At 48.7% G+C, this 27068-nt stretch overlaps 1 protein-coding gene across 3 annotated transcripts in view; it reads left to right on the top strand.

Annotated features, from left to right (window-relative positions):
- Positions 1-27068, top strand: part of JPH1 (junctophilin 1) — a 91987-nt gene that overhangs the window by 54995 nt on the left and 9924 nt on the right. For 2 of the 3 annotated variants that reach the window (XM_064154656.1, XM_064154655.1), the window contains exons 3-4: positions 9706-9824; positions 23976-24637. In XM_064154656.1, coding sequence (XP_064010726.1) covers positions 9706-9824; positions 23976-24637 — 781 coding nt within the window. Of the gene's footprint in view, positions 1-9705; positions 9825-23975; positions 24638-27068 lie in introns of those variants that run through there. The other variant, XM_064154658.1, reaches the window with a different exon arrangement.

Genomic DNA, 27068 nt, shown 5'->3' with positions numbered 1-27068 from the left:
TGTGTGCTGCAGCTTTTGGAAGAGACAGAGACAAATTAGCTCTAAGCCACTATGCTTTACTTGTGGCTTTTTCTTTAGTGTATTTCCTTCCATAAAGCACAGTGATGAAGTCTCTGGATTCAGACCACTAGAACTATAATCCTGTGAGTCCCAGACTGTCAGAGTCACTTAGGAGAAACATGAAGTGTATTCCCAGAAGGATTTGTGATGGGGGAATTTATCTTGCAGATCTCACAGATGTTTTTTGAAAGTTCACATTTTTCTTTTCATTTCCTGTGGTGTCATTTCCCTGCACCCTGTGCATTGCCAGTAGATGATGATGTGAAGAGAGGCCAGACACTGATTTTATATTAGCAGTCTTCCTCTGCAAAGACTTCAGCAGTAGGGAGGCTGTACCTCGAATCCTGGGTTCAGTTTTGAGCCCCTCACTCCAAGAAGGACATTGAGATGCTGGAGCATGTCTAGAGAAGGGAAACAAAGCTGGTGAAGGGTCTGGAGAACAGGTCTGATGAAGAGCAGTTGAGGGAATTGAGGTTGTTTAGCCTGGAGAAGAGGAGGGTGGGGGAAGACCACATTGCTCTCTACAACTTTCTGAAAGTAAGTTGTAGTGAGGTGAGGACTGGTCTCTTCTCTCTAGCATCAGGTGATAGAAGGAGAGGAAAAGTCCTGAAATTGAGCCAAGTCATGTCCAGGGAAGAGCAATGTAGCTGGTGAAGGGCCTGGAGGACAGCACTGCTGGGGAGCAGCTGAGGGAACTGGGGTTGTTTAGCCTGGAGAAGAGGAGGCTGGGAGAAGACCACATTGCTCTCTACAACTTTCTGAAAGTAGGTTGGAGCCAGGTGCCAGTTGTTTTCTTCCCCCTAGTGTCTGGTGACAGGAGAGGAAATGGCCTGAAATTGTGCCAGGGGAGGTTTAAGTTGGAGATTTGGAAGAAATCCTTTACTTCTCCCAGGCAACCAGCAATAGAACAAGGGGACACAGTCTCAAGTTGTGCCAGGGTAGGTATAGGCTGGATATTAGGAAGAAGTTCTTCACAGAGAGAGTGATTGGCATTGGAATGGGCTGCCCAGGGAGGTGGTGGAGGCACCGTCCCTGGGGGTCTTCAAGCAAAGCCTGGATGAGGCACTTAGTGCCATGGTCTAGTTGATTGGCTAGGGCTGGGTGCTAGGTTGGACTGGATGATCTTGGAGGTCTCTTCCAACCTGGTTGATTCTATGATTCTATACAAGAGTGGTCAGGCATTGGAACAGGCTGTCCAGGGAGGTGGTCAGCCATCAGGTGTCACCATCCAGGCAGGTGTTCAAGAAACCTGTGGACATGGTACGCTGAGACATAGTTTAACAGTCATGGTGGTGTTGGGTTGATAGTTGGACTCAATGACCTTGGAGGTCTCTTCCAACTGAAACAATTCTGTGATTCTGAAGTTCTTTGCTAAAATGTATTCTCCTCTAAAAATTTAAATTGGATTTTCTCCTTTCCAGGTATTTTTGTTGTTACTTTTACCAGAAATTGAAGGTGATGGTAATCATCAAGACTCTGAAAAGTACAGAATCATGAAATGGTTCGAGTTGGAAGGGACCTTAAAGATCAGCTGGGACAGCACTGGTCCCAGTCTTCACCCCTGTTACTGCTTTAAATTCCACTTATATTTTGTGTTTAACATTTTTAATGTACCTTAAGGTAATATTTGCAGTTGAAACCAGGAGTTCATTCTGGTAGAAACCCAGCTGAGTCTCTCCCTCCTCGCTGTTGTTATTCCTCACCTAGCAGTGTCCCCAGGGGAATGATTTGTTGTAGCTTTCTTACAGGCAGAGTCGAGAGCAGCACCAGGCTTTGGTGCTGCTGCTAGCAGTTATCCCACCTCCTGTTTTCCTGCATTTGCCCCAGGTGGAGGACTTCAAAAACAAACCTGTGGCAATGCACTAAACACACCTCAGAAACTCTCTGAGCAATTATCCCAATGGTCCCTGCGCTTCCATCTCCTTAAGCATCTCTCCTTCTCCCTGCAGATTCCTTCTTCCCTGGCATGCTTTTTTTCCTTGGAGCTCATATTTTATGATGATGATGATAAACACATTTATCTCTTGGGTTGTTTTTCTTCATCTAAGTCTGTCATCGAGAGCAGATGAAGCTCAAGTGTGCATCTATATTTTTAGTGCTTCCAGCTAGATTCATCAGCTCTCTTCAGTCAGTCAGTGTAATTGGCTTTGGCCATGGGAAACAACAAATTGTTTGCAGATATTCCTTTACCCCTTCCCAGAAAAGCTCCTGTCTGAAGGAGTTAACATCATGGGTTTAGGGAACTGGAAGGAAATAAGGGCAAGGAAGCTGGTGAAGGGTCTGGAGAAAAAGGCTGATGAGGAGCAGCTGAGGGAACTGGGGTTGTTCAGTCTGGAGAAGAGGAGGCTGAGGGGAGACCTCATTGCTCTGTGAAAGGAGGTTGGACTGAGGTGGGGATCAGCCTCTTCTCCCTAGCATCAGGTGATAGAACAAGAGGAAATGGCCTGAAATTGTGCCGGGGGGGTTAAGGTTGGATATGGGGCAAAATTTCTTTGCTGGAAGAGTGGTCAGGCATTGGAAGAGGCTGCCCAGGGAGGAAATGGAGTCACCTCCCTGGAGGTGTTCAAGAAATGTGTGGACATGGCACTTTGGAACATGGTTTAATGGCCCTGGTGATGTTGGGTTGATGGTTGGACTGGATGATCTTAGAGGGCTTTTCCAACCATTGTTCACAGAATTACTCCAGGAACAAAAGGTGAAGAAGGCTTCTCCAAACTGTGTGCAGCAGAAATAGAGCAAATTTGTTACATCTCAGTGGGGCTGCCCTGCTTTGATAACTCTGCCTTAGAGCAGTTGTTACTCAGAACTGACATCTCCACAGCCACTGATAACAGCACTCAGTGCGAGGCAGAATGGGACAACTGTAATGCAGGAGCTTCGAGCAGGGAAGTTGGGAGGCATGCAGAGAAAGCAAGTGTGGAAATGAGGATAAAACCCTGGAAAATTAAATAGCAGCAGGAAAATCGTTTGAGTCTGACACTTGTAAATCAGTGTGCAGAGAGCAGTGGCTGAGCGTGCAGCTGCAAGGCATGATAATCAGGTACCCCTTGCGGCAGTCAGCTGGAAAAGCATCCGAATGCCAAGGTGAGAATTGGCACATAAAGCCGATTCCAGGGAGCCTCTGCTCTGCACTGGAGCACCATCTCTGCCTGTTTCTCCTCTTCTCGTGACATCACCAAATCACAGAGTCACAGAATGATGATTAGAAGGGACCCCAGGAGATCATCTAGTCCAAGAGCCTTGGTAAAGTGGGGTCACGCAGAGCAGGTAGTCCAGGATTGCATCCCGACAGGTCTTGAATGCCTCCAGAGAAGGAGAGTCCACAATCTGTCTGGGCAGCCTGCTCCAGGGCTCGTTTGCTGTATGTCAGCAGTGATGCTTGCTGAGGAGGTTGTCAGGGCAGTGTTTCAGCACAGCCATGTGCACACACCTGTGTCTGGCCAAAGACTTCCTCCAGAGCACAGCAACTGTTCCTCTGCCTTCCCTGCCTGTTGCATTCCTTCAGCTGCATTGTCTCTCTCGCTGACAGCACAGCCCTGAGACCTTGCTCAGGTGTGGGGCTGAGACCTGCCTTGGCATTGCACACAGCTGAGCAGATGCTGCCCTTCTGCTCTGCTGGAACTCCTGAGGTGAGTAGCAGAGGGACAGGAGGGCAGGACCTGTGAGTTGCAATAAGGCAGTGTGATGGTTTGGCTGTTACCTGCCCCTCCACTCTTATGAAATCACCCAGACTAGACTCAGCTGGATGGAAATTAAGGAATGAAGCTTTATATTTACAGCTGAGCACAATATACAAGCAGGTATTTACAATAGATACAGCTATAGACAGAAATAGAGAAGTTTAATGCAGAAACACAACAGCCCTGCCAGAAACCAGAGTGCCCAGGAGGGGCTCCAAACCACTCTTCCACCTCCTTTCCACCTCTCTACCTTATCCCAGAGTTTGCCTTATGTGCAAGGTGAGTTTGGAGGATCAGCCAGGGGCATTAGAGAGCAGAAGGATTAATTACACAGAATGCAGGCCAGGGAGAAAGGTACAGGCAGCTAGAGACACACAGTGGCAGTGTTCTTGGTTTTACACATCTCAGCAAGCCTATGAGTGCAGCAGACATCACCACTGCTTCCTTTTCACAGCCTATCATCTAATTCTTCTCACCAGAATATTCCAGCTAGGCTCATCCTAGCACAGGCAGCCAAGGAGAGCAGTGCTGTTTTCTTCTGTTCCTTGGCTTCTTCCTGCTCTGACTGATGCAGTGTCTCCTGAGGGAGCTTTGCTAGCTTGTTACGTGCCACCGTTTGGATCCTTAACTCACTAATACTGTATCCTGCTCTGGATCAGGAATGGTGTGGCCAGCAGCACCAGGGTAGGGATTGTCCCCCTGTACTCAGCACTGGTAAAGCCACACCTTTGACTTCTTGGTTCAGCTTTGGGACTCCTACTCCAAGAAGGATATTGAAAGGCCAGAGCAGGTCCAGAGAAGGGCAACAATGCTGGTGAAGGGTCTGGAGGTCTGGGGAGGAGCAGCTGAGGTAACTGAGGTTGTTTATTCTGGAGAAGAGACAGAGGGAAAACCTCATTGCACTCTGCATCTCCCTGAAAGGAAGCTGGAGAAGGCGAGGGTTGGTCTCTTCTCCCAAGTGACAAGTGATGAGAGAAAATGTCCTCAAGTTTTCCAAGGGGAGGTTTACCTTGGATATGAGAAGAAACTTCTTGACTGAAAGGGTCCTCAAGCCCTGAAAGAGGCTCTCCAGGCAGGTAGTTGAATGCCCATCCCCGGAGATGTTTCAAAGAGACAGAGATGTGGTGCTGAGAGACATGATCTAGTACCAGCACTGGTAGAGACAGATAATGGATGGACTTGATGATCTTAAAGGGCTTTTCTGGCTGACAATATGGGAACTTCACAGGCATCAGTCAAGAGCTGGTTTATCATAGCAGTTTGGTTTCCTGCTGCTGGTGCCTTTATGTCTTGCCTTGTGCAATGCCTGCTGCAGCATGGCCATGCCATCAGCCTGTTTTGCTGTGGGAACAGTCTGGTTGTCCTGTCCTCACAAAAGGATGCTCAGTGTCAGTTTATCTATGCACAGACTGCATTGTTGTCTCACCAAACAGTGTCTCAGCACTAGGATTGTTTCATTAGGTTCATGCTACCCAGACATGATCATGCAGGAGCTAAGAATAGGTCATTGAATCCAAGCTAATGATTAGAGAGGAAGAGCAGCTCTGATGCTGCTCCTGAGCCAGCACACAGCGTGCAGCCGTTCAGGAACTGCACCCAGCACATGTGCAGCCATGCAGTGTGCTTCTGCTGGTGGACAGGCTCTTTCCCCAACCCTCAGTACAAGTCCAAGGTGTTCCTCAATTATCATAGAATCACAGGGACTTCCAGAGATAATCAAGTCCATCCCCCCTGCCAGAGCAGGATCACCCAGTGCAGGCCACACAGAGACACATCCAGGTAGGTCTTGAAAGTCTCCAGAGGAGGAGACTCCACAACCTCTCTGAGCAGCCTGCTCCAGGGCTCTGCCACCCTCACAGAGAAAAAGGTTTTACCTCATGTTGAGGTAGAACTTACTGTGCTTCAGTTTGTATCCTTTAATCCTTGTCCTATCACAGGACAACACTGAAGAGACTAGAACCTTATTCTTTGCACCTACCTTCATTTGTCATCAGTAAGTTTGCAGATGACACCAAGTTGGGTGGCAGTGTTAATCTGCAGGAGGGTAGGAAGGCTCTACAGAGGGGCTTGGATAGGTTGGATAGATGGGCCAGTGTCAATGGCATGAGCTTCAACAAGGCCAAATGCCAGATCCTGCACTTGGGCCACATCAACCCCAAGCAACACTACAGGCTTGGGGCAGTGTGGCTGGAAAGCTGTTCAGGAGAAAAGGACCTGGAGGTTGTAATTGACAAGCAAGTGAATATGAGCAAGCAGTGTGCCCAGGTGGCTGGTGGCATCCTGGCTTGTATTAGAAATGCTGTGTCCAGCAGGAGCAGGTTGGTGATTGTCCCCTTGTACTCTGCTCTGGTGAGGCCACAGCTTGAGTATTGTGCTCAGTTTTGGGTGTCTTAATAGAAGAGAGATGTGGAGGTGCTGGAGCCAATGCAGAGGAGGGCAACAAAGCTGGGAAAGGGCCTGGAGAACAAATCTGATGAAGAGAGCCTGAGGGAGCTGGGGATGGTTAACTCGAAGAAGAGGAGTCTGAGGGGAAACCTCATGGCTGTCTATAGCTACCTGAAAGGGGGTTGTGGAAAGGCTGCTGCTGGTCTCTTCTCACAGGTAATTAGTGATAGGACAAGAGGGAATGGCCTTAAGCTGCAACTGGGTAGGTTTAGATTGGACATTAGGAATTTTTTTTTCATGGAAAAAGTGGTCAGGCATTGGAATGGGCTGTGCAGGGAGGTGGTTGAGTCACCAACCCTGGAGGTGTTTAAAAGTCGTTTGGATGTGGTGCTTGGGCATATGGTTTAGAGTGAAGCCTGTAGAGTAGGGTTATGGGTTGGACTGGGTGATCCTGGGGGTCTTCTCCAATTGTGATTTATCGATCTATCTACTTATCTAATCTATCTATCTACCTACCTATCTGTCTAATCTGTCTCTCTATCTATCTGTGCATCTAATCAGCCTATCTACCTATCTAATCTAATCTACCTACCTATCTGTCTAATCTATCTATCTACCGACTTACATACTATCTATCTAATCTCTCTATCTACCTACCTATCTATCTAGTCAGTCTATCTATCTGTGCATCTAATCAGCCTATCTACCTACCTACTCTCTGATCTCTCTATCTACCTATCTAGTCTATCTATCTATGCATCTAATCAGCCTACCTACCTACTATCTGTCTAATCTATCTAACCTATTTATCTGCCTACCTGTCTAATCTATCTATCTACCTGTCTATCTAAGCTATCTGTGCATCTAATCAGCCTATCTGCCTACCTACTATCTGTCTATCTAATCTATCTAACCTATCTGTCTACCTACCTATCTGTCTAATTTATCTGTGCATCTAATCAATCTATCTACCTACCTACTATCTAATCTATCTAACCTATCTATCTACCTGCCTATCTATCTATCTAACCTATCTATCTACCTATCTAATCAACCTATCTGCCTACCTACTATCTAATCCATCTAACCTATCTATCTGTGCATCTAATCAGCCTATCTACCTACCTATCTATCTATCTAATCTATCTATCTATCTATCTATCTATCTATCTATCTATCTATCTATCTATCTGTCTGTCTATCTAATCAACCTGTCTACCTACCTACTATCCAATCTATCTACCTACCTATCTGTCTAATCTGTCTATCTAATCTATCTATCTACCTACCTAATCTATCACTGTCTTCCCTCAGACACCAGAGAGCCCTAGGAGCAGGCAGCACCAGCTGGTCCTAGCCCAGTTCCCTCAGCCCAGCTGAGCTTTTCAGTGATGCTCAGCACACATTTTAGGGAGGATGGAACTCAACGAAAAGCTTCTGCCGCCAGCTCAGCTGAAGCTGTCTCTACAGGGTTTTGCTGTCTGTGTCTGTCGTGGTCCCCCAGGGGATTACAGATCCTTTAGAAATGCAAAGTCTGCCGTACTGTTAATCTCTTGCTGCTCACTAACATCTCATTCTGGTTGTGTCTAAAACACGTCCAGCTGTTCTTCACTCCTTGAAACTGATTTTTTGCAGCCAAAGTGGGGAAAGTTCTGATGTCTCTCATTACTGAATGGTGTCACCATGGCCACAGGATCAAAGTTACTGCTGCTGTTGTCGTCTTAACTAGGTTTTTTCCTTACTAAAGAGTTAGTTTTCTGCTAGAACTTCAGAACAACCTTGGGATCTGGTTTAGAAATGTTATTGATATCTCCGGAGGCTGAAAAAACTCTGCTGGTTTGCCACACTGATCTTCCCCTCCCCTCTACTGAGCCGTTTGGTAGCTGCAGGCTGTGTGCTAACGTTTCAGAGGCCACCAGGAGTTTGTAAGCAGATGACAGTTGAACAAAGCAAGTGGGGAGGGAAGCTGGGGCCGTGATGGGACCCAGCAGCAGCAGCAGCATGGGCTGCAACCCGAGGCACTTGCGCAAGCTGCTCTCAAGGCACCTTGAGGAACAGCAGAAGGAGAAAAGTGGAAGCAGAGGGCAGGTTACTTTCCAAAAGCCTTCCAAACTGTTGTCTTGTCTTCAGACTAGTTGCCTTATCAGACTGATTTGAATTTCAAATTCAATGAGATACAAGAGTTTAAAACTAAGTCCCCATTTGTACAGATGTCCTTTGAAGCATCAAAGACACTTTCTGTGCCCTTCCTTTCTAGCATGGCCTGACTGTGGAGGACATTTCCCTGATTTTGGGGCCAACATACCTCAGTTCTACATGGCAGCCAGCCTTGAGCATTCACTTTGAAATGTTATCACAAAATGCCAAGTTGGAAGGGACCCCAAAGATCATCTGGTTCAACCTTTAGAGCTAAAGACATTCCAGAGTCTCCCTGAACACTACCTGGTCTGATCTAACAGCTGTTGAGGAGTTGCTGTGGTGGCCTTCTGCACACATCCTCCTAACATGTATCAAAATCATCATCCCAGGTTTGGGTCAGATACTATGCTTGTTCTGTTTGGAAATATCAGTTCTAAGTTTAGGCTGTAAATGATCTATCTGCAACTAAGTGAGATACAAGAATGAGCAGGACTGAAGAGCTGAGAGGAGTCATGTGTTGGTTCCAAAATCCTTTGCCTGATTTTCGGTTGATGTCGCCCAAGTGCTGGGTCCTACCCTCGGGGGTCACACCAAACCCCATGCAACACTCCAGGCTTGGGGCAGAGAGCTGGAATCTGCCCAGCAGAAAAGTTGGCTGGTTGACAGCCAACTCAAGATGAGCCAGCATGTGGCCAAGGCAGCCACCAGCATCCTGGCCTGCATCAGCAATGGTGTGGCCAGCAGCAGGAGGGAAGTAATTGTGCCCCTGTACAGGGCACTGGTGAGGCTGCACCTCAAATCCTGGGTTGATTTTTGGGCCACTTACTACATGAAGGCCATTGAGATGCTGGAGAATGTCTAGAGAAGGGTGATGAGGCTCATGAAGGATCTGGAGAACAGTTCTGGTGAGGAGCAGCAAAGGGAAGTGGGAGTCTGGAGAAGGGGAGTCTGAACAGAGAGCTCATTGCTCTCTACAACTCCCTGAAAGGAGGTTGAATTGAGGTGGAGGTTGGTCTCTTATTCCTACAATCAGGTGACAGAATAAGAGGAAATGGCTTGAAATTGTGTCAGAGGAGGTTTAGGTTGGATGTGAGGAAAACTTTCTTTGCTGCAAGAGTGGTCAGGTGTTGGAACAGGCTTCCCAGGGAGGTGGTGGAGTCACCATCCTTGGAGGTGTTCAAGAGATGTGTGGACATGGCAGGCACTTTGGAACATGGCTTAGTGGCCGTGGTGGTGTCGAGTTGATGGTTGGACTGGATGATCTCAGAGGGCTTTTCCAACCCAAGCGTGTCTGTGGTTCTATGCTTTGCAGTTACTCACAGTAAGAGTCAGTGCTACAGGAGAGAGTGTAGCAGCTGAGGGCAGGAGCTCTTTGCTCTCACACTCTCAGTGCATCTCCCCAAAGCCCCCCCCGCATAAACCTCTTTTCTGCTCTGTACAGAACTGCTCACGCAAGAGCTAAAGCTGATGCTGCGGATCAGGCTGCTCAGGCTGCTCGCCAGGAGTGTGACATTGCAAGAGCAGTTGCCAGAGAACTTTCACCAAATTTCTACCAACCAGGTAACTGGAGACTGGGGGTGAGGGGTGTGACTAGTCTGGGGGGTTTCTTTACAGGGTTATCACTGCAGGGCAAAGGGTCTGGCTTGATTTCAGTGTGAATGTTGTCACTTATACAGCAACGGTGGTTCTGGGTGATTCACAAGGGGTGTGCATTGCTGCAGGAAGTTTTGGTTGCAGTTTGGAAGCATCTGATGAGTTTTGCTTTGTATGAAACCAGCTGAGTGATGAAGAGTCAGTATCAAGCATGCACCTTTCCTCAAACCAACCCCTTCTTCAGGGCAGCGTCATGGGCAGCCTTCAGAGAGGCAGGAATTGGGGCTGTGTCTGGAATGTGTTCTTAGGGGAAAGGTCCTTAACTTTTCTGCTGTCCAAGGGAATTCTCACAACCCTGGAGAATGCTTTGCCTTTACAGATGGTGCTCCCCAGCATAAGGACACAGAGCTGTTGCAGTGAGTCAAGAAGAGGGCCACAAGGATGACCTAAGGGCTGGAGCACCTCTGCTATGAGGACAGGTGGAGGGAGCTGAGGTTGTTCAGCGTGGAGAAGAGAAGGCTCTGCCTTCCAGTGCCTCAAGGGATCCTACAGAAAGGCTGCAGAGGGACTTTTCCTGAGGATGTCTAGAGGCAGAACAAGGGGGAATGGTTTGAAGCTGAGGGAGATCAGGGTTAGACTGGAGCTTAGGAAGTTCTTCAGTATAAGGGTGGTAAGCCTCTGAAATAGGTTGCTCAGAGTGGTTGTGAATATCTCCTCCCTGGAGGTGTTCAAGGCCAGGTTGGATGAGGCCTTGAGCAGGTGAGTCTAGTTGAGAGGTGACCCTGCCAATGATGGGGAGGTTGCAGTAAATGATCTTTAAAGTCCTTTCCAGCTTAAGCCATTCAATGATGATGATTACACAGAACCTGTGAGGGAAAATCTGTCTCTGCTATACCTGGGGCACACTGTGGAACATTAATCCCATACTCAAGGTAGAACAGAATTAATCCTGTGTCACCTCTATCAACATTGCAGCCTATCTCCACCTCTCACAGGGGTGCAGAGATGCTATAGGAGGAAGCAAAGTGAGGTTTACTTCATCTTTTATGGTATCTTCCCACGAGGTTAATATTCTTGTGTCCTGCTTTACTTAGTATTGGATAAAACAGACCTCCACTTGCCAATTTAATGTCTTTCCTTTCACCTACCAAATGAGCTGAGTTGTAGCTTGTTACTGCTTTACAAGGACCTGCCTGCACTTGCATGCTGGTAGAGTTAAGAGCTCTGAGATTCACTCTCACTTCCTGCCAGCTTCTGCACATCCTTGTTTCAGACATAAACCTGTTTTTTCCTCCATTTACCCAGGTGGTGACTGCAGGCTAATATTGTGACCTGCAAAACCAAAGAACAACATCCTTGAATGTCTTCTCACAGGCCAAAAATTTCCTCCAGTTTTCACTATAAATGAGCACAGTACAGAACTTGGTACTGGATCATTCCTGTCAGGTTGAAAGGATTGTTCAGTCTGGGGAAGAGAAGGTTCTGGGGGCACCTTAGAGCAACCTCCTAGTGTTTGAAGAGGACTGCAGGAGGACCAGAGAGGGACTTTTTACAAAGGCCCAAACTGACAGGACAAAGTATAATGGCTTCAGACTGGAAGAAACTCCATTTAGATGAGACATAGGGAAAAAATTCTTCCCCATGAGGGTGGTGAGGCACTGAAACAGGTTGCTCAAATAAACTGTGGGGGTTCCAAGGCTGGAAGTGTTGAAAGCCAGGTTGGATGGGGCCTTAACCTGGTTTAGTGGAAGATATCTGCCCATGGTAGGTGGATTGGATGATCTTCAAGCTCCCTTCCAACCCAAAGCATTCTGTGGTCCCAAAACTGATCAGTTTTGTAGCTTGGGCTCTGGAAGAGAAAGCTTTCCACTTGGCTCAATTGTCCTGAAAAGAAGTCCCTGTGGGAAAGCATCATTTTTCTCTGATTGCTTGTGCTGCTCAGCACAGTGTGTGCAGGTGTGCTGGCAGCAGCCACTAAATGTGGTGCATCAGGAGGTCTCTTGAAAGAGAGAGGGAAAAAAAAGTCAAAACAGCTCTGTAAACAACAGTTAAGCTTTTTGTCCTGTGCCTCTGACTGAGCTCCTCATTACCTGTGGCCTAAGTCCATTTAGAAAAGCCAAGAAGGCCACCAGCATCCTGTCCTGGATCAGCCATAGTGTGACCAGCAGGAGCAAGCAGGGATTGTCCCTCTGGACTCAGCACTGGTGAGGCCACACTTTGAGTCCTGGGTTTAGTTTTGGGGTCCTCACAACAAGAAGGACATTGAGGTGCTGGAGGGAACTGGGGTTGTTTAGTCTGGAGAAGAGGAGGCTGGGGAGACCTCATTGCTCTCTACAACGCCCTGACAGGAGGTTGGAGCATGGTTGGGGGTTTCATCTGTTCTCCCAGGCTGGAAAGCATCCAGAGAATGGCCACAGGAATGATCAGAGGACTGGAAGGGCCTAGTAACAAGAGATGGGAGGAGAGGAAATGGCCTCAACATGCAGCAGGGAAGGTTTAGGTTGGACATGAGACTTCTTCACTGAAAGAGTTTTCAACCACTGGAACAGGCTGTCCAGGAATGTCGTTGAATCCCCATTCCTGGCAGTGTTTCAGGGAGGTAGAGATGAGGTGCTGAGGGCCATGGTTTAGCACCAGCCTTGCTAGAGTTAGAGAATGGTTGGATTGGTTGATCTGAAAGGGCTTTTCCAAGCCTAACACTGTATTTGCATGATTCTGTTCTATGACTGACAGGGTTACAGGAGCTGCGTTCCTTAAAGGTGTTCACACTGGTCTCAGGCAGAAAAAGCCTTTGCTGTAGCAGGGATTTGTCTGGTGGTTCATAGCTGTGGGGCTGGGAATTCCTTGCAGAGTCCTCCCCACGGTGTTCTCCCACTTTTGGAGATGTAGCCAACGTTGCAGGCTGTAAAGAGGCCACATTTACAGGGCCCTTTTATCACCAAAGAAAATGAACCTGGAGAATTCCCAGCTCTTACCTGTTTGGTTCCTTCAGGCAGCACTAAACATGCAGATGTGTCAGAAGGCAGCATAGCAGAACAGACAACAAATGGAACCTGAGTCATACCCTCATTCAAGGGAGTCATCCAGGGACACTTTGAGGTTGTCTTTGCTTGGAGAAAAACAATTGACGCTGTTCTGTGTCTTGATCAAAGCCAGAGCAGGGCAGATGGCTCACGGGAGGGCTCCTTCCATGGTGTAGCAGAAGAGAAAGGCTTTTGGCACCCAGTGAAATGGGGAATGTTGCTCAAGACTTAGTGGATGCTTTGCCTTCCCTATTTCAGTGTTCATTCCACAATCCATCTCTAGAAGAGAGTCCTGTAAATCCATTCTCAGGAGGTAGGCTGAAGACTGCATGGCACAGCCGTAATTGTCCCTGTGCAGAGACATCCTGCTCTTCAGAGAATGGTGGAATGGCTTAGGCTGGGAGGAATCTCAGACATCATCTACTCTAACCTCCCTGCCTAGGGCAGGGACACCTCTTGGATAGACCTGGTTGCTCAAGGCCTCATCCAGTCTGGCCTCGAACAGCTTCAGGGCAGGGGCATCCACAACCTCCCTGGGCAACCTAGTTTGAAAGACTAACTCTTGATTACATGAATCATAGAATCAAACAGGTTGGAAGAGACCTCCAAGATCATCCAGTCCAACCTAGCACCCAGCCCTGTCCAGTCAGCTAGACCATGGCACTAAGTGGACAAGGAGCAATGAGTGTAAATTGCAGCAAAAGAGGTTCCACCTCAACACAAGGGGGAACTTCTTTACTGTAAGGGTCCCAGAGCACTGGAACAGGCTCCCCAGAGAGGTTGTGGAGTCTCCTTCTCTGGAGACTTTCAAGGCCTGTCTGGATGTGTTCCTCTGTGATCTGTGTTAGATAGTATTGCCCTGCTCTGGCAGGGGGGTTGGACTTGGGTCCCTTCCAACCCCTAACATCCTGTGAGCCTGTGAAGTGCCCCATCCAGTCTTTTTGTGAACACCTCCAGGGACAGTGACTCCACCACCTCCCTGGGCAGCCCATTGCAATGGCAAATCACTCTCTCTGTGATGAAGGAGAAGTAAAACTCCTTTGCTGCAGGGTAAGAGTGATCTGGGCACTTTACCAGAGAGCATCTGCAGTGATTTATGGTAGATGATCTGTCAGGCCAGCCAGCTACGAGATGAACACTCCCATCTCACCAGAACAAGCTCCTAAACAAAGCAGGAGAGAAATCAAGGCTCAGCTTATCAATGCTCTCTAAAGAGGGAGACAGAATTTCCTTAGGTGAAATAAACAAGAAGAAAGCAAAGATTTCCCGGTGAAAAGAATAGGAATCAGTTGGATTTTGCCAGTGGTTTTCCCTGTGACGTTTGGTTGTTGTGACAGCACCAGCATAAAGGTGCTGAACGTCACAGGCTTCACAAGGAAGTGTTCTGCAGCTCACTCTAAGGCACTTTCTTATGGCTTCTGATGCCTTTGAAGAGCAGCTGTGCTTTGCGTGCTCTTTAACCAGTGGTCTTTGTATCCTCAGAAGATAACAAACCCTGTATCGATTCACAGATTGCATTGGGTTGGAAGGGACCCTCCAAAGAGCATCCTGTCCAACCCCCCTGCAGACAGCAGGGGCACCTCCAAGTAGAGCAGGCTACCCATCCTTCCCATCTCCCTCCTCTCTGCCACCTCCACCTCCCCCAGTGCACAAAATGCACGCTCCATATGGACAGGAAGGAGAGATTTCTGCCTGATGCTAATTAACTAGAATGTACTGGCTAAATGCATGTGGACCAGGCCAGATTTTTTTTGTGTTTGAAAAGCCAGTTCCAAGCAGCATTTTGCCTGATTAGAGTTACCAAGCATGCCTTGCAGCAGACAGAAGCTGACTGGTTATTTTTAGTTGTACAAGAGCCTGGTCGCTTTCTGAAGGTATTCGACATACGGCTTCAGCATCCTCACACACTGCTGTCAGGATTCTTCCTACAGCAGCCTTTTCCCACAAGATACTGTGTCTGTCCTCTTGCTACACAACTCTGCAGAAGCCTATAGAAGTGTCCTAAGGCACTGCTGCTGTATTTGGGACTCAGAGAAAGGAGATGAGCTAAAGAGTGGTAAAGGTTTGGGGCTTTGTTCTTGCCCTCCCCTTTCTTCTTATACCTCTTGTCATAACTGTTTCCACAACTTGACTTCCAAGTTTGTCACCAGTCTCACCAAGCCCTAGGTATGGACACTTCCATCCTTCCACATCATTCCCTTTGCCCAGTATAAGACCCTTCCTATATATAAATTATGTGAGTATAATTTGCCCCTTACTGGAATCAGAGAATCATAGAATCAACCAGGTTGGAAGAGCCCTCCAAGCTCATCCAGTCCAACCTAGCACCCAGCCCTAGCCAGTCAACCAGACCATGGCACTAAGTGCCTCAGCCAGGCTTTCCTTGAACATCTCCAGGGACAGTGACTCCACCACCTCCCTGGGCAGCCCATTCCAATGCCAATCACTCTCTCTGACAACAACTTTCTAACATCCAGCCTGTACCTCCCCTGGCACAACTTGAGACTGTGTCCCCTTGTTCTGTTGCTGGTTGCCTGGCAGAAGAGGCCAACCCCACCTAGCTACAGCCTGCCTTCAGGCAGTTGTAGACAGCAGTGAGGTCTGCCCTGAGCCTCCTCTTCTGCAGGCTGCACACCCCCAGCTCCCTCAGCCTCTCCATGAAGAACTTCCTCCTAAATCCTGCACCCTTCCTGCCCCACCACCATGCCCCACTCCACAGATTGTGACTGGAGATTAGGAAGTAATTCTTGACAGAGTGCTGAGACACTGCCCAGGGAGGTTGTGGATGCTCCCTCCCTGGAGGTGTCCAAGACCTGATCTAATGGAAGGTGTCCCTGTCCATGGCAGGGAAGCTGGAACTGGAACTGGATGATCTTTAGTGTCCCTTCCAACCCATTCTATGGACCTCTCAATCTGCAACAAGGGCATGCTTGAGAGGAGGAAAGGGGTGAGAGGTTGAGAAGGAGTAGCTTTAATTCTTCAGGATACTTTCTCCATCTAGCCAGGATACTTCAAAGTCACTCAGTTAAATGATTTTCCTATCAAAAAATGCATGTAATTAGCTTTGAGGAAATTAACTTTTAAAACTTGTAAGAGAGGGAACCAGGTTCCTGCAGAGAGCTAAAGCTGCTGCAATCACTCAGACTTTCACAGGCTTCCATTAAGAACTGAAATAGTTAATTAACATCCAGAGGATGTTAATTAATACAACTTGTAGTTGCCTAGTAAAGGCCACAGAATTTAACTACTAAGCAAGCTAGATAGAAGCATCCAGGACTGCTGTCTTAGATGTGTGCCTGGCTTGAGATAGCTTCTTGTCTAGCCTGGGTAGACCTGCCTGAGCAGCCACCATGGGGTCATTAATTACAGCAATCATCTGAGAGAAAGGTCAGTGATGCTTTCGTGCCTCCTTTCTCCTGTTCACTTGTTTGCTCCCAAAAGAAGCTTTCCTGCCAGTGGAGAGCCACAAAGCTGCTGAGGGGCCTGGAGCAACCGTCTGACAGAGAGGCTGAGAGGCTGTTTGGCCTGGGGAGCAGCCCCAGAGGGGATCTTCTCAATGCTCAGCAAGAGCTAAAGGGTTGGGATCAAGAGGATGGGGCTAGGCTCTTTTCACTGGTGCTCAGAAAGCACACAATGGAACCCAGGAGGTTTCACTGGAACTTGAGGAAAAACTTTGGTGTTAGAGTGCTGGAGGCACTTAGTGCCATGGTCTAGTTGTCTGGATAGGGCTGGGGGATAGGTTGGACTGGATGATCTTGGTGGTCTCTTCCAATCTGGTTGATTCTATGATTCTTATGATTCTATGACTCTTGGAGCAGGTTGCCCAGAGAGATTGTGGAGATTCCTCCTCTGGAGACTTTCAGACTTGCCTAGATGTGTTCCTGTGCAACCTGACCTCAGTGATCCTGCTTTGGCAGAGAGGCTGCACTGGATGAGGTCCTTTCCAGCCCCCACTATTCTATGACTCTGTGTGATTCTGTGATTCCAGGACAGGCAACCTGCTCACTCATAGCCTGCTTCAGGCCATTTCTGTACTGGTCTGTCACAGTGTCCATCAGCCAAGGGCACGATGAAGGAGGGTCTATCACATGGGAGTATTATCACAGTGTCAACATTTCCATTGTAAATCCTATTTATATCTGTGTCATAAATATCTGTGCCATGGTGAAATTCAGCTAAGAAGGTCTGTGTGGTGAGAAGGTTCCTCACCGTGCTCCCGTTGTGGTGGTGTAGCTGGAAAGGATTGTATTACACCAGTGAGAGATTAAACTCTCTTGGAAAATGGGAAGATGTTCTCTTTTTTTTAACATGTGATATAAGTTAGGTGAACTTACAGGGCCCTTGGATTAGATGATCTCTAGAGGTCCCTCCCAGCCCCCACCATGCTGGGATTCTGGGATTCAACGAGATCAAGTGCAGGGTCCTGCACCTAGGCTAGAACAATCCTCGTTGTCAGTCCAAGCTGGGGGATGATGAGATTGAGAGCAGCCCTGCAGGCTGGTGAGAGGCCATGAGCACAGCCCTACGAGGAGAGGCTGAGGGAGCTGGGATTGGTTAGCCTGGAGAAGAGGAGGCTCAGGGGTGACCTTATTGCTGTCTACAACTACCTGAGGGGTGGTTGTGGCCAGGAGGAGGTTGCTCTCTTCTCTCAGGTGGCCAGCACCAGAACAAGAGGACACAGCCTCAGGCTGTGCCAGGGGAAGTTTAGGCTGGAGGTGAGGAGAAAGTTCTTCCCTGAGAGAGTCATTGGACACTGGAATGGGCTGCCTGGGGAGGTGGTGGAGTCGCTGTCCCTGGAGCTGTTCAAGGCAGGATTGGATGTGGCACTTGGTGCCATGGTCTGGCCTTGAGCTCTGTGGTAAAGGATTGGACTTGATGATCTGTGAGGTCTTTTCCAACCCTGATAATACTGTGATGCTGTGATACTGTGAAGAGATGGCAGAGCTGCATGAAGAGAGATGTGCAGCGTGAGCAGGTTTTCCCTTCTCAATCCAGAAAAGGCTTTTTCAGTTAGAAACATGACCCTGGCAAGGGGTTGGGCTGGGTGATCTTCAAAGGTCCCCTCTGTCCATAAACCATTTTATGATTCCATTTTATGGTTTATGTGTTCTAGCAAAACTGGGTGGAAGGTGTTTGTGATACTGCATGAAGCTGCTTCCTGAGGAGAGAGAAAGCAGTTGAAAGGACAACCTTGGTCCACAGTTATTTGTGTGTTTGGGGTTCTGCACAGGGCGTTACACAATCTCTACCAGTGACTGCCTGTTGTAGGGGCAATGGCTCGAAACTAGAGCAGGGTGAGTTTAGGTTGGACATCAGGAGGAAGTTCTGCACGATGAGAGTGGTGAAACACCGGAACAGGTTGCCCAGGAATGTGGTTGAGGCCCCATCCCTGGAGACATTCAAAGTCAGACTCCACGTGTCCCTGGGCAGCCTGCTCTAGTTGGAGGTGTCCTTGCTGAGTGCAGAGTTTGGACAAGCTGTCCTTTGAGAGTCCCTTTCAACCCAATACCATCTGTGAATCTTCCCTTAGCAAGAATAGAAAGCTGCTTGCAAGGTTGCTTTCAAACCTGTTTCTGTTCAGTGACAACACCTTTTGCCATTACTCCTAGGTGGAAGATTGGTGTAGCACAACTTCCAGGTGGGTGAGTGCTGCTGCACCTTTGTCAGGCTGTGGCACAAGGGGGATCACACACAACGTGCTCCCTTTCTGCTGTTGTTTTTAGGTCATGTCAGGAGGAGATGGTTTGAAGGACAGCAGGCTGCCAGATCAAATCACAACAGTGCCAGTGCATGCAGGCATCACTCTCCATGACGTTCATGGAGCTAGGGAGTGAGGAACCATTGGCACAGGCTAGTTTCTGTGCCTCCAGTGCAGCAGGAGAGGAAAGGCTACCAAGGGGACTGCTTGAAGAAGCAGCAGTGCTGACAGCAGTGTGACAAGCCCTAGGTGTGTCAGATGGAGAAAACTTCAGCATAGCAAAGGGATTGCCAAGATGAGGAGGAGGAATCCCCCCCAACAAAGCCCTTTAGGTCTAGAGAATAAGGCTTATGAGGAGTAGCTGAGGGAACTGGGGTTCTTTAGGCTGGAGAAGAGGAGGCTGAGGGGAGGCCTCGTTGTTCTCTACAACTCCCTGAAAGGAGGTTGCAGGGAGGTGGGGGTTCATCTTTTCTCCCTAGTATCTGATGATAGAAGAAGGAATGGCCTAAAATTGTGCCAGAAGAAGTTTAGGTTGGACATTAAGAACAATTTCTGTGCTGGAGGTGTGGTGAGGGGTTGGAACAGGTTGCCCAGGGAGGTGGTGGAGTCACCTGGCCTGGAGCTGTTCAAGTACTGTGTGGACATGGCACTTTGGGACATGGTTTAATGGCTGTGGTGGACTTGATGGTCTTAGAAGGCTTTTCCAACCCAAACAGTTCTATGATTCTGTGATTACAAAGCATTCCAAAGAGCAAACAATGTCTTCTAGAGTACTTTTGGCTTGTGGAAAAGGTGCAGGTTTTCCCCCCTTGTTTACCTTGTAGCTTGCTTTGCTGGGCAACTGTGGTACCTCCATGCTAGCGGCATTAAGTCCTGGGGAGGGTAGGGAAAAAAGAACAGATTGTAAGATAGCCAGAAAAAACCCACACCAACCCAAAAAAAAGTATTGTAAAGCAGCCAAATGGAATTTAAAAATTAATTCAGGCAAGATTTTGGATTTGCCCTTGGCTAGAAAAGCTGCTTAATAGTGCTGAAAACGTTGATCACTGAAATGCAGCCAGAGGACAGAAGGTAAAGCAGGCACCCAGAGCCTGCGTTCTTTGACACCTTACCAGTGTCACAGTGCCTTCCATCTCAGTGCTTTCTCTTGTGTGGCATGCTTGATTTTTAAATGCCAGCACATGTAGGCTTTTGGGGCTTCGTTCTGCACAGTTCAGCAGAGCTTTCACTCCAGCTGGTGTCGCCAGCTTCAGGTGCAGCCAGAGCAGGGCACCAAGCGCCAACGGATGTCCTGCTGAATTCAGAGATCAGGGACTGACTCCCTGGCAGTAAGGCATTGCTCTCTAGGGAAATCCCACTTCCCACCTGGAATACATCAGGTGCCTTCTTACTGTCTAGGGAGCAGAAATCTGGCATACCTTGCTGCATGTGGATGCAGCCATAGCACAGCTGCACCATTCCATGCCCTGTTGCTGGCATGCTGTGTCTGTCAGGAGTGTCCTGCAGACAGTGGGTGACAACCTCTCAAACTACCATTATAAAGCATTTCTTTACCAAGAGAATGTTCAAACCCTCAAACAGGCTTCCTAGAGTGATACTCAATGCCCTAAGCTTGAACCTTTACTCTGTGCTTCTCTTCTCCTCGATGGGCTGAGGCCAATGGGGTGACAGTAACCAAGATCCTGCACTCGGATCACAACACACCCAGGGACACTCCAGGCTTGGGGCAGAGTGTCTGGAAAGTTGTCTGGTGGAGAAAGACCTGGGGGTGCTGGTTGACATCTGGCTGAAGATGAGCCAGTGTGTGCCCAGGTGGCCAAGAAGGCCACCAGGATCCTGGCCTGGGTCAGGAACAGTGTGGCCAGCAGGACCAAGGCAGTGATTATGCCCTTGTACCCAGCACTGGTGAGGCCACACTTTAAGTCCTGGGTTCAGTTTTGGGCCCTTCAATGCAAAAAGGACATTGAGGTGTTGAAGCAGGTGCAGAGAAGGACAAAGCTGGTGAAGGGTCTGGAGAACAAGGCTGGTGAGGAGCAGCTGAGGCAACTGTGGTTCTTTAGTCTGGAGAAGAGGAGGCTGAGAGGAGACCTCATTGCTCTGTACAGCTCCCTGAAAGGAGGTTGGAGCCAGGTGGGTGTTGGTCTCCTCCCCCTAGGAACAAGTGATAGGATGAAAGGAAATGGCCTCAGGTTGCCCCAGGGGAGATTTAGGTTGGATATGAGAAGAAACTTCCTAACTGAAAGTGTCCTTTCTCCACCATGGGAACAGGCTCCCTAGGGAGGTAGTTGCATCCCCATCACTGGAGGTGTTTTTTAGCAGAGGCAGAGGTGCCAAGGGCCATGGTTAACACCAGCCTGGGTAGAGCTAGAGAATGGTTGGGCTCAATGATCTGAAAGGGTTTTCCCAACCAAAATGATTCTGTGATTCTAAATAAGGCAGATGAGATCTTTCAGAGCCCAGAGCCTCTTAAAGCCCCTTGCCTCATACCCACCAGTGTTTCCATGGCTGTAACTCTCAGCCCTTCATCTGCAACCCCAGTTCAGTCTGCCAGGGTGGCAGGCAGTGCCGCCAAACCTTTCTGAACCTATCTCCTTATCTCTGCTGTGCTGAAGTCAGCAGCAAACACATCTTACCCAGGACACTGATGGATTCAGGGCAGCAGCCCAGCAGCTCAAGGCTTTTCCCCACCCTGTTCCCAGCATAACTGTCAGAAAAATCACAGCAAAGCAGAGGAAGTCCTCATGACATTCATTAGAGCTCTGCCCCTGCCCTGCACATCTCCACAAGGAAGCAGCAATAATGAACCTCAGGTTTCCAAACTGGACAGCAGGTCCTTATCTGCACTTGGGTAATGACTCGGTCACTTCTTGAAGCAAACTGATCTTAAAAACAGAGCTTCTTTCAGTCTGAAGCCATCACCCCTTGTGCTGTCACTACAAGCCCTTGTCAAGAGTTCCTCCCCAGCTCTTCTGTTGTCCTCTACTAGAAAGCTGCTCCAAGGTCTCCCCAGAGCCTTCTCTTTTCCAAGCTGATCAACTCCCAACTCTCCCAGCCTGTCCCTGTAGGGGAGGTTCTCTAAATCACCTTTGTGGCCTCCTCTGGCAAAGACACCTTCCACTAGACCAGGTTGCTGAAAGCCTCATCCAACCTAACCTTGAACACTTTCAGAGCATCAGTTGATGTGTTTCTACAAGAGTAATTTTTGCCAGTTAAAAGAAGTCTTACCTTAATAATTAAGTCTTACCTGAATAATTAAGATGATTCCTAAGCTCCTTCAGCTCTGGAAATAGGATTTCTGGCAGGTCACTTGGTTGCACACATTGGAATTCAAAACTTCTCCCTGAAAAATCACCAGCCCTGCTGTGGTAGGGATCTCAGTGGTGCCCCCAGCACTTCCCAAGCTCATCCTCATTCAGTCCCTCCCTTCTCCTGTATCCACGTTTTCTCTGTCACAAGGAGGCAAAGTGCATGGCACTGGCTGGCTGGAACAGCATGGCCTGAATCTCTCACATGTAAATACAGGTCTGCACTTTTTCCCTCATTATCCTGCAATCCCTCTCCAGCTTCAGATTTCATCCCGAGCTGATAAGCTACAAGGTCTGTTCCCAGCCCTCTTCAGCTGCAGCATGTCCTTCAGGGTGCCATTTTCAGCCACTGCTTGAGGCACAGGACTGAAGCAGCCCCACACTGCCAGTGTGGATGCCTGACTGGGGAAAGCCTGAGGCTCACACCTCTCTAACAGAGCACCCTTCTCTTCTCAGTGACAGGGCTGGCCATGCTGTCACATCACTCACTGGAGCCTTTCTAGGAGTTCTGGTCTTCCCAGTGCAAGGAAAGAGACTCCAGTGGAGGGCCACAAAGATGCTCCCTAAGGAGGAGAGGCCAAGAGCCTGGAGAAGAGCAGATCAATGCTCAGCAAGAGCTAATGGGCAGGGGGCAAGAGGTTGAGGCTGGCTTTTATCAGTGGTGCCCAGTGACAGGACAAGGGGCAATGGGCACAAACTAAAACTCAGGAAGTTTCACTGGAACTTAAGTTTGAAATTCTTTGGTGGGAAGGTGCTGGAGCCCTGGAGCAGGCTGCCCTGAGAAGTTGTGGAGTCTCCTTCTCTGGAGGCTTTCAAACCTGCCTGGATATGTCACATAAGCGACCCTGCTTTGGCAGGGGCATTGGACTGGGTACTTTCCAGAGGTCCCTTCCAACCCCTACCATTCTGGGATCCTATGAAGGAAGTGATACACAAGAACAGCACAAAATTCCAGGTTTATTTCCTAGGCAGACACTCCCACCTTACCTTCTTCCAGCCTTCAAATCCTATTCTCTTCCTCACTCACTGAGATCAGCCTGGTTTGTAGGATCAGATGTCAGTGACCCCCTTTCCAGATTCCCTTGGTCCTGATTCCTTTGGAGTGCTCCAGTGCTGAAGAAAAAGGGCTCTGTTGCCCATATCTGTAGTGTTAGCTATTGCCTTTAAGCCAGGGGACAAGGTAAGTCCTGATGAGTACCCTTGGTCCTCGGAAGGGAGCAGGAGCTGCGCTCTTGTTCCTTGGAGCCAGCAGGTCAGACAGGATCTGATTGCACTAAATGCAGCAAACAGATGGAAAGAAAGTCCTTGGGCAGTCTCCAAAGGTAACCAGCACAGAGCCAAGAATTTGAACATTGAAAAGACCTCCCTGGTGAGACTGAGGGCAGGGATTGCATCTCTAACAGCCACATCTGGTCTACTGGGAGGTTGGGTTGATGTGCTATATTAAGGCAATCCTGAATGTCTCACCTGGATGCAGATAGCTACAGATTCCTCTGGTGGGGCTCAGTGTCACCTAACTCCAAGTACTGCCAGATACCCACCAAAAATATGGCATGGCTAGCCTGGTGACACTCAGCTTCTTTGGGAAGCTCCAGTCAAAGGTGATACTTTTGTTCTGGTTTTCACTCCCACCAGTCTCTCATGAAGACATGAGCAACTGAGACTCAGCTCCTTTCTTGTGTCACAAATTCCAACACAGTTTGGAGGTCTCTGGAGGAGAGAGAAAGTCCCTCTGGCTAGGCTTGGGAGGTTTTTAGTTCATTATATGGAGCACTGAAGAGGAGTGACACTTCTGAGGCCCAGATGTGTTCCCTGTGAATATCTTCAGTCTGCCAAGTGCCATCAAATGTCAATAAAAGTCTTCAATGGAGGTGTCTTGGGCAGTGAAGAGCTGCCCCAGGGTGGGAGTTTTCCAGATGAGTGAGGAGCAGAGCAGGTGCCACATGAGCAGTGCTGTAAGGCTGATGAGATGGTGCTCCTGCTGGGGTGCTTTCGCTGCCCCTGCTAGCATTTAGACAGCCCAGCGCAACAGTTCTGCCCTGAAGCCTTAGTTTTGTTTTAATGGTGGTGTTTCTGTTACTTTACGTTTCAGGCCCTGATTATATCAAACAAAAATTTCAAGAAGGAATGGAAGTAAAAGAAAAATCTGAAGAAAAGGTTCAGGAGAAGCCACCTACCCCAAAAGAGTCACCTCACTTCTATCGAAAAGGTACTACCCCACCTCGGACCCCAGAAGCAAGTCCAAGGCACAGTCCTCCTCCTTCTTCTGAGTCTTCTCCTTCAAAACAACAGAAAAGGCAAAGCTCCACTTCTGGGGCAAGACTCAATCAAGACAAAAAGCTCTTAGCCACTGAGAATATAACCCCCACGGTTAACAAGCCTTTATACTCAAAAGCGTCAGCAAAGGAGGAGGTAGCTGTGAAGCAGCAGCCCAAGTTTTCAGCCCATCACAATCCCAGCAGCACAGAGAATGGGGAGCTGCACGGGCACTACCACGGCTACTATGTCAAAACCAACCCAGCAGGGCTTCCACAGATGCTCAGGGAAGAAGATGAATATATCAAGCCCTCCTCATCATCACTTGCACGGGTCTCACCCTCTCAGAAGCCAAGCCCCGCGAGGGCTGGGGGTAAGCCAGATGCCAAAGAAAACAAACCTGACACAAAAGTGAAGAAACCAGAGTTTGCTGTGCCAAAGAACCCAGCTCACAACGAGCCACGCTCAGTGGTGGGAAAGCAAGCACACAACAGCTCGGTGAGTACTGCACAGAGCCCTCCTGCCTCTTGCTGTGAGCTCTGCAGGGCTCCCTGCTCTCACAGCCTTACCTGCACACGCTCTGCTAGCTACAGCCCACTGCAGCAGGCTGCAGGCAGGAGCAGCTGCTCCAGGCCTCTGTGTTATCTTCTTAGAAGCTGAGCAGGGATAGGTGACAGCCACATTCTGACAGGCCTTTGAAGCATAAACCCCATTCTGGCCCCAAACAGCAGTGTTGCTGGGCTGCCCAGGGAGGTGGTGGAGTCGCCGTCCCTGGGGCACTTCAAGGCAAGGTTGGACGTGGCACTTGGTGCCATGGTCTAGCCTTGAGCTCTGTGGTAAAGGGTTGGACTTGATGATCTGTGAGGTCTCTTCCAACCCTGATGATACTGTTGCTCTCTACAACCACCTGAAAGGAGGTTGTGGAGAGGTCAGTGCTGGTCCCTTCTCAAAGGAGGTTGTGGAGAGGTCAGTGCTGGTCCCTTCTCAAAGGAGGTTGTGGAGAGGTTGGTGCTGGTCCCTTCTCAAAGGAGGTTGTGGAGAGGTCAGTGCTGGTCCCTTCTCAAAGGAGGTTGTGGAGAGGTTGGTGCTGGTCCCTTCTCAAAGGAGGTTGTGCGGAGGTTGGTGCTGGTCCCTTCTCAAAGGAGGTTGTGGGGAGGTCAGTGCTGGTCCCTTCTCAAAGGAGGTTGTGGAGAGGTTGGTGCTGGTCCCTTCTCAAAGGAGGTTGTGCGGAGGTTGGTGCTGGTCCCTTCTCACAGGTAATCAGTGATAGAACAAGAGGGAACAGCCTCAGACTGCAACAGAGCAGGTTTAGACTGGACATTAGGAAAGATTTTTTCACAGCAAGAGTGGTGAGACGGTGGAAGGGGCTGCCCAGAGAGATGGTTGAGTCACCAACCCTGGAGATGCTTAAAGGTCGTTTAGATGTGGTGCTTGGGGTGAGCCTTGTAGAGTAGAGCTAAGGGTTGGGCTTGGTGATACCAAGGCTCTTTTCCAACCTGAATGATTCTGTGATTCTCTGTGTGTTTGTGCATTTTGGGTGCAGGCACACATCTGTCTTTTCCTCCCCTTCAAAACAGCCTTCATTAAACTGCAGTGGCAGAACTGGGAGTCCCACTTAAGCTATTCTCCAAAGGTCTACTTTAGACTAGAGCTGGTGACAGGCTGCTGGCCTGTGGTCTGACCCAGTCTGGATTCATCCCCCATGTTCATTTCCTTCTCTGTGTTGAATGTAGGCTCTTAAACCAGGCAATCTGCAACAAAAGAGAAACTGCTTTAAAATTCATACTTCTAACAACATTTGCCTGTTACAGTGATAGAGAAAATGACACTTCAGGAACTGGAGAAGGAGTTTGAAAACTTTACATTCCAAAAAGCTGGGGAGGGACTTTTTAGGCTATCAGGTAGTGACAGGAGTAGGGGGAATGGAGCAAAGCTGGAGATGGTTAGGTTCAGACTGGATGTGAGGAGGAAGTTGTTGAGCACGAGAGTGGTGAGAGGCTGGAATAGGTTGCCCAGGGAGGTGGTTGAGGCCCCATCCCTGGAGGTATCACAGTATCACAGTATCACCAAGGTTGGAAGAGACCTCCTAGATCATCAAGTCCAACCCTTTACCACAGAGCTCAAGGCTAGACCATGGCACCAAGTGCCACGTCCAGTCCTGCCTTGAAGTGCCCCAGGGACGGCGACTCCACCACCTCCCTGGGCAGCCCATTCCAGTGTCCAATGACTCTCTCAGGGAAGAACTTTCTCCTCACCTCAAGCCTAAATTTGCCCTGGCATAGCTTGAGGCTGTGTCCTCTCGTTCTGGTGCTGGCCACCTGAGAGAAGAGAGCAACCTCCTCCTGGCCACAACCTCCCCTCAAGTGTTTAAGGCCAGGCTGGATGAGGCTGTGGCCAGGCTGATCTAGGGTAGGGTGTCCCTGGACATGGCAGGGAGGTTGGAGCTAGATGATCCTTGTGGTCCCTTCCGACCCTGACTGATTCTATGATCCTATAATTCCATGATTCTTGTTTAGAAAGAAGAGAGCTATCAGTAGTTATGCAGAAAAGGAAGCATGAGTAAGCATTTCTATTCCATGTCAGGAAAGAAAAAGCCAAGCTATCAAATTAGAATCTCTAATGATGAGAGAATGATAAGAGAATGATGCTGAGAATTCTTTCTAGGCCATTAGAAAACTGGGGAAATGTGCAGTGTAGATGCTAAAGTGAATCTTCAGTGAATGAAGAGGTCTAAATAGTTATTATGGTGCATCTTTTTCATCTTTTTAATAGCCATTGGGGTTTTGGAATCATTTTGGCTGCTCCAGTAGAAGAAAAAGGCACCCACTGTCATTATTGATTGGCTGATAAACAGAATGGCTAATTTAGTGAGATCCAGAGAGCTTAACACTGATCTCAGGCAAAACAGCAGAGTAATTGACACCAGACT

Source organism: Pogoniulus pusillus, chromosome 14, assembly GCF_015220805.1.
Source record: "Pogoniulus pusillus isolate bPogPus1 chromosome 14, bPogPus1.pri, whole genome shotgun sequence".
In the NCBI taxonomy this organism is placed as follows: domain Eukaryota; kingdom Metazoa; phylum Chordata; class Aves; order Piciformes; family Lybiidae; genus Pogoniulus; species Pogoniulus pusillus.
This window is presented reverse-complemented; position numbering and strand designations above follow the sequence as displayed.